General features: G+C 41.5%; 1 protein-coding gene across 5 annotated transcripts in view; it reads left to right on the forward strand.

Moving 5' to 3' along the window:
- F13A1 (coagulation factor XIII A chain) overlaps nt 1-6,571 on the forward strand; it is a 129,921-nt gene extending 123,350 nt beyond the window's left edge. For all 5 annotated transcript variants that reach the window (XM_026790222.2, XM_074544114.1, XM_026790223.2 and 2 more), the window contains 2 exons: nt 645-781; nt 4,627-6,571. In XM_026790222.2, the coding sequence (XP_026646023.2) occupies nt 645-781; nt 4,627-4,771 (282 nt within the window). In that variant the 3' untranslated portion in view covers nt 4,772-6,571. The remainder of the gene's footprint in view (nt 1-644; nt 782-4,626) is intronic.
- The last annotated feature ends 542 nt before the right edge of the window (nt 6,572-7,113 follow it).

Consider the following 7,113-nt stretch of genomic DNA (forward strand, 5'->3'; position numbering starts at 1 on the left):
CAGAAGGATAAAGAACCCCAAATCCCCATGCATGTAGCTGTTGTTTAAAAACACATTTGTTTGAAGGCTTACTATTTTCCAATGCTAAATGTACTGCCCTTTTGCTTACATAGGGTTTGAAGGAAACTAGCCTTCAGGCCTCCATAGAGCCCATGTGGAAGGTTGAAAACCCTTCAGGGCATGAGAAGAAAATGCAAAAGCGAGGGGAAAAATGGGCATGACAATTTTGAGCGTGTAACCACATAGCCTGGTGTTTCTAATTTAGAGTAGAAAGACCTGCCCTTCTCTTCTGGAGCTTATGTCCTGAGCAGATCCCCTCAGTGCTGGCGGGGAGCCTGAGGAGGGGGGCAGAGTCTTGGGGAGAGGCCCCATCAGCTGGACTCACCCTCAATTGGGTCCTCAGCTCCAGAACTGTACATACAGATTTCTAGTTTTCTATGGAGATGAGGGCCAGCCTCTTGATCTGCCATGTGGTTTGAGGGAAAATTACAATGGGTAGAAAAATGTACCATCCAACAATTTTCTTCTCACTAGGCTTTCTTTGCCTCCTGGAATTTTGCTGTGTGCTCTGTTCTTCTGCCTTGCCAGTACTGTGTATCTGTCATTATCAGTTTCTGGTGCATTGTCCTTTCCTTGTCTTGCAGACCAAAGGTGAACTAGTAGCTGGTAAAGAAATGTCTGTGATTGTGGAATTCACCAATCCTCTGAAACAAACCCTGGAGAACGTCACACTCCGCCTCGAGGGACCTGGCATGCTGAGAACAATAAAAAAGCAGTTCGGGTAGGAAAGAAAGCACAACCAGCTGGGGGTTTGCCCCCTGCTTGCTCACAGTAGGAAGCTCACAAGAGACACTTAACTAATGCTGTGCTGAGTAATTTAATTCAAACACTCTCTCTGTACTTTAAAATCCAATACACAGGGGAGCTATAGGTCTCAATAGTCAGTAGAAGCTGGGCTATCCAGAGAGATTGTGAGAGCATTTCATCTGCTCAGTACCAGGGCTGGAGGAATTGGTAGCGTTTGTGAGTAGTTGCTAGTGCAGCCCAAGTTTACTTTTTCACTGTATTACATTACTTTTAGCACTTGACAATAAGTACAAGCTGCTATTGCAGAGAGGAAGATTTATCCCGCACTTGAAGTGTTTACTGCCGCTCACTCAGCATGTGCAAATCGAGTCCTGTGCTGTTTCTCAGAAAGGGCTTTTCTCTGCTCATGTTAATCATGATTATACAAGACATTCAGGTACCTCAGATAATCTTTTCAAGCTCTTGTCAAGACACAAAATGTGTGTTGTTTGCAGAGTCTGCTGGCATAGCTGCGGCGTGTGTGTGAGCGCACAGCTCCCCCCAGTAGCTCCACTGCACAGGGCTGCCCTGGCACACAGGCATGTTCCCAGCAAAGGCCACTCCCAGATCTGAGGAAAAGGAAAGCCACCTTCATTATTCTCAGAGTCACACCTTACACTGATACCATGATACCCCTCTGCTAAGCAAGTTGTATATCCTCTTTCCATTTGAGTTCTGTGTTATGAGCTTAGCATTAGCCAAGGGTATATAACAAAGAAACTTGGAAAATTTTGAGGCTATGAGCATCTATCTATCTGGGCTTAGTATCTATCATTACCTGAGCTGATGGTCCCCAGGTGTGTGTAAAAGGAGTTTGAGAAATTGCCTTGTGCTTCAGCAGCTGCATAAATTGTCAGCATCCTCTGCAGCCAGCAGGGGAGATCTGATCCTGACTGCACCTGGGACAGAGATAAAAAGATCAAAACCGATCTCCAGAGTAGAGCTGATAGAAAAATAACCATGAAAGGGCAACATACTGTGTTTGCTTTGTGCACAAGGTATGTCACAGGTGCTGCTGAGCATGACTCAGCATGGTCCACAAGAGTTACACAAGTTGTGGCAATAGCCCTCATTGCTGCCCAGCTGTGCTAGCCTCTCCTGTTGTTCTGCATCCTTTTCAATCCAAAAGCTGCTGGGGACTGCCCTCACCTTCAAGGATGCAGAAATTATCAGGTGCATCAAAGGCACAAGAGTTAGGGGAGAAAAATGACTCACAGAACACATGTCATTTTCCTTAGAGTCACCATGTTTTCCCCTTTTCAGCAATGCCCTTGGCAACATTGAAAATGGAAATGGATCAGCTTAGTAATTTTAAGATTTAACTTCTCTGAGATGAATGTAGGATGCAGGTGATACACACGGAGGACAGAGCAAGGGGCAGTTGTAGTTTATTTAAATAATAATCACATTTGTCTCCATGCATTCAAAGTGATAAATGGCTCCAGTGTATTGATGGCTCAGCATATTATGCAGAATCATTCATCACTAAGTTCTCTCCCAGGAAAATCAGATCAGGGTGGCTTACTCCTTTTGCAAAGAGAATTGAACACATTCTAGGCTTTCCCCACCATTTCAACACTTCCCTATTTACCAGGGACTGTTACATATGGGATGGAGCTTTTAGTTCTATGTGGAGATAAGGTTTTTTGCCTCTGTGTACTTTTCAGGTAGTTTTTCTGTACCACTTGAGTGGCTCCATAAAACTGATAATGTGTGACCTAGCTGATACAACATTATTCTGGCAATGTAGTGGCTGCAGGGCTTCAGTCTTGACCATTCATAAAGTCTATATATAGATAAAGACATTGATATTTAGCTATTAGCCTCAGACAGATGAGGAGCATGAGTTATGGAAAAGCCTTTGGCAGCAGCGATTCTTACTCAGGGCATAGTCTTTGCATGACAAATGAGAATTAAACAGGCAGTGATGGATAGTGCTAAAACAATTATAGCCAAGCATACTTTCACACTAGCAGGTAAGTAATTTTGGGTGTTTCTATATGTCAGAGCTAAGCTAGTATTAGCATCTGTAGTGAGAAGCAACTTGTTCTAGGAACCGGACAGTAGAGAGACAGGAAAAGGCAGGTTTGGTTTCCCAGCACAGCTGTTGTCTTCTTGCACATGCACATACACATATATATATATATATATATATATGCAGAGAGATGATAGCACTATAAAACAAAAATGGTACCTTTCTCTCACTGGAGCACTGTGAAACTGTGGCCCAAAAACCTTCATCCTTAGGGAATCTGGACACCCAACTGCTCAAGAAGTCTGCATAGCAGACTTCTATAATTACTTCACTTTCCATTCAGATAATCCCTTGCAGATAATTCCCATAAACTCTAAAAGGTGTTTTACTTTCTTCAGCAATTTAATTCACTGGTTTATCATAATTCCATTTTAGTGGGCACCTGGTAGATGCAAGCTAACCAGCTATAGGGAACAGAATCTCTCACATTAAAAACAAAGATAAAAAGAGGGAAAACACTTGCTAGAAGTAGTCTGCATATGCTCACATCAAAAATATGATCTTTCTCTGCTTACTTTTTTTTTTTTCTTAAAAGTGGGTACATGCCCCAAGGTACCTCTATCTGTGTATGCAGGAGCTGGAATACCTCATTTTACCAGGGGCAGACTTGCACTGAAACAAATACTCAGGTGGGAGGATTCCAGGCTAGCTCATTTAGAGCTAATTAAGGTTTCTTGTCTCATGGCAATTTGTGCTGAGCTTGGGCAGACATTTCTGTCCTGACCCTGGCATATGATATGACACCTGAGAACCAAATCCTATCAGATGAGAATTTGAAACAGTGACTGAAGAATAGGCTTGCTTTGCTCTCACTTTGTTCTGTTGTTTTCAGGACACTGTAGCCATATGAGATAAGAGCAGTGAACTTAGAACCCTCTTATTTAATGCTGAGGAAAAAATAATTCATTTTCATAAATAGCTCCCCGCTATACTGCTTTTTCCATTGCTTCCTTTGGAGCAGTTGTATCCCAGCATCCACCAAACACAATCAATCAATCAATAAATATCAGCCTTTAAGATCTGCACGCAGAACCTTGTGAAAGCACTGAGAAAACACAAAAACCAAATACCTGAGACTGTCCATGCATCTTAATTTTAGCAAAAAAAAATTGAAAATGAAGAACAGTGCAGAGGGCCGTTATTTTCCATATGAGTTATCAGGAGTCATACATAATGTAAAAGAGTAACCAACAACAGCAGGACTCCCAAGAATATTTTAACTTGATTTTTGGACATGAAGAAGTCATCAGAAGGGGCCACTGAGGCAATCTGCTTGATGGCAGGGTGGTTCAGGGTAGGAGTGACTGAGGGGTTGAACATCTCATAGGGTTTGCAGAGAAATGGCCTGAACACCTGGACTTATCTAACCACTTAAGGAATCACCACCAGGCTATAGGCTATAATAAACAGGAAAAATGGAATTATAAAGTAGAAAAAATATATGTTAGATATAAAGAAGGCCATTCTGAAGGTGATCATGAGAGGAAGTGACAGGAGGCAGATGAAAATGGATTCAATTTGGAAATTTAAAATTAGCCTGGAGGAAAGGCTAGAAAAGGCTTTAGCAGGGTCAATTCTGAGGAATAGAAGATGGAGAGAGTAATTTACATGACGTTTATGAGAATGAGTGAAACATAAAATATTTGAGACATGTTATACTTATCTACCTTCAGTTTCTCCAGTTTTGTGTCAGGTTGAGAGCATGGACTGACTGCAAAATTCAAATTTTTCTTTTTTTTATTCAGGAGAGTCCCGATGAACTCTACATTGACCTGGGAGGTAAAATTTACCCCAATGCGAGCAGGTTTACGGAAGCTGATTGCAAGCCTGAATTCTGATGCTTTGAGGCATGTGTATGGTGAGCTGAATGTCCAGATTCAGAAACCATAAAGCAAGGTGCTGCCTTCTTCTCTCATTAGCTATATTTAAAAATATCATGATCAGGGGTGGCTGATGGAGAGATATAAATCTGCTTATTGTTATTTTGGTCATCCTTCTGCTGTAAAAAATTGATAAAGCAAACTAATTGGTATGACTGAGGAGAGCATAAAAGAGCACCTGGATGCTGAATGATTTAAAATTAGCTATATGTAATTAAAAGGAATTCTAGGTCATATTATTTCTGTAGCTCACTTGTATTTATGGTCTTTTGCATTAGTGCTGCAAGGGAATTTGAAAAGCTCCATTCGCCAGAGTAATCTGAACTTTAGTTTTAATTAAGGCCTGGTATTTCACTGAAAATGGAAAGAAAAAAATAAAGAACCCAGTGTTATAAATTCTTAGACTGAATTACACAATGTTATGGTAGATCATTCAGGCTGCAATAGAAACAGGTATTTCTAGCTAAAAGGGTCTGCTCTATCCTACAAATTAATAATGTTCTGCTTAGTGGAGAGCTCACTTTGCTGGAAGCATCTTTCAGGATGTTTTATCTCCAAAATATTCTCAGCCTCTTGTTTTGTCTTGCAGCTTCCCTGTGCTTTTTCTCCTACTCTCTCATGTGTGCAGGCACTCACACAGACTCACTTCATACCCTCATCAGACCCTGTATTTAGTTGGCGTGCTGTTCCTCTACTTTGCTGGGTGAAAATCCAGAGTTTTTCTGCCTCTGCTTAGAGTTTATCACACAAAACCTGCACTTTCTGGTCATATTTCTTGCGTAAGACATGTTTTGTCTTCACTCTTCTCTGCCTTTTTTTCTCTCCTGAACCCACCCTGTAGACCCTGAGTGTGTCAGGAGTGTTTGCTGTCCCAGAGAGGTCCAGGCTGGCAAATGTGGTGAAGGAAAGAGGAGTGGAGCAGGGAGCCTGAGGCTCTTCTCCTGCCAGTGCCACAACTTAGCCAGTGTCCTGCACTGGAGCTGGGGGTGACTTTAAACTAAAAATATGGGTATGAATTTAGATTAAACAGTGCCTGAAAGTTCCCAAGAATGATGGCTAAAGCAGAATGAAGACCTGTTACATGAGTAACCCCAGGAATACAGAGGGACAGAATCTCATCTGGGAAAGGAATAAAGATGTATCCTGAGAGTCAGAAAATTACACAAGCCCCAACGACTCCTCCCATCTGGCCACAGTGTGTATGTAGGAGCATATCAGGTATTAACAGCACAGGGGAGCTGGCTGAGTTTCTAAAGTTAAAAAGAACACATTTCTCATTAAACCCTGGGGCTTTACTGGATGGCCATGTCATTTGTGGTCTCAATGAAAAGCAAGGGAGATGCCTTCCTTCCCTTCTGCTCCTCTTGTTGCTGCACATTGCCCATGGTACTTCTGCAAGACCTGTAACCAGCTGTGAAAGTCTTGGGGGAAGAGAAATGCAGCTCTTTTCACTAAAGTGTGGGAACAAAGCAAAAATTCATACCACCTGATACAGTCTGGGACTACCCCAGAATCCAGGAAAACCAGATTTTTGGGGACTTTCACTTCAGGAATGGACACACCTTCATTTTATACAGCCTAAGTGACCACATCAGAAACTTTGCCATGTCAAAGTCCTGTGGGGTAGAAGAGACTGAAGAATGTATTGTCAGTGCAAGGTGACAATCTCTGCTAGATAATTAAGCAGTCTTACCAAGCTCTACATCTTCTAATAAAATAATCCATTTTGTGCTCTTGCATATAAACCTGCTTTCTATTCCAGGCATTTTATAAATACAGTGTAATAAGAATTCAAAATAAAGTGTGTCTGATTGCACTTGTGTGTTGTGTTCTGCATTTTGATCAATTACTTCTACATAGCAGCACTGTAGACACCAGTTGCTGCATCTTCATTGTAAAAATTAAAAAATACACTTCTGAGCCATGTGTCTTTTTTGGTGCAAAGGAGAAAAACTCATATTCATTTAAATGAAAATATTATATTACAGGCTAATTTTAACTGTTTTCCTTTGGTTTTCCTTCTGTTTCAACAACTGGCTACCTAATGAATTGGAGAAGGTGATGATTTCCAGAGAACATCACTAGTGCCAGGAAAAAAGGTTCCCTGGAACTTATTTTAACTTGTCAGAGACCATTAAGGCACAAGTTTGCCCCTAATGAAACCTTACCTATGTCCCATTTCTAAGAAGTGCTTCTCTCAGCGAAATATTTCAAGTCATTTTACTAACACACACTTAGCTGAATGACCTTTGCCAGGAAACAGGAAGTGTTTTACTTATAGTTTATAGAGAGGTATGTTGAAGTGAAGTGATGGCTGGGAACAGAGACCAGGGATGGCGGCAGCCCTTGGCA

This window comes from Zonotrichia albicollis, chromosome 1 (genome assembly GCF_047830755.1).
Source record: "Zonotrichia albicollis isolate bZonAlb1 chromosome 1, bZonAlb1.hap1, whole genome shotgun sequence".
In the NCBI taxonomy this organism is placed as follows: Eukaryota; Metazoa; Chordata; class Aves; order Passeriformes; family Passerellidae; genus Zonotrichia; species Zonotrichia albicollis.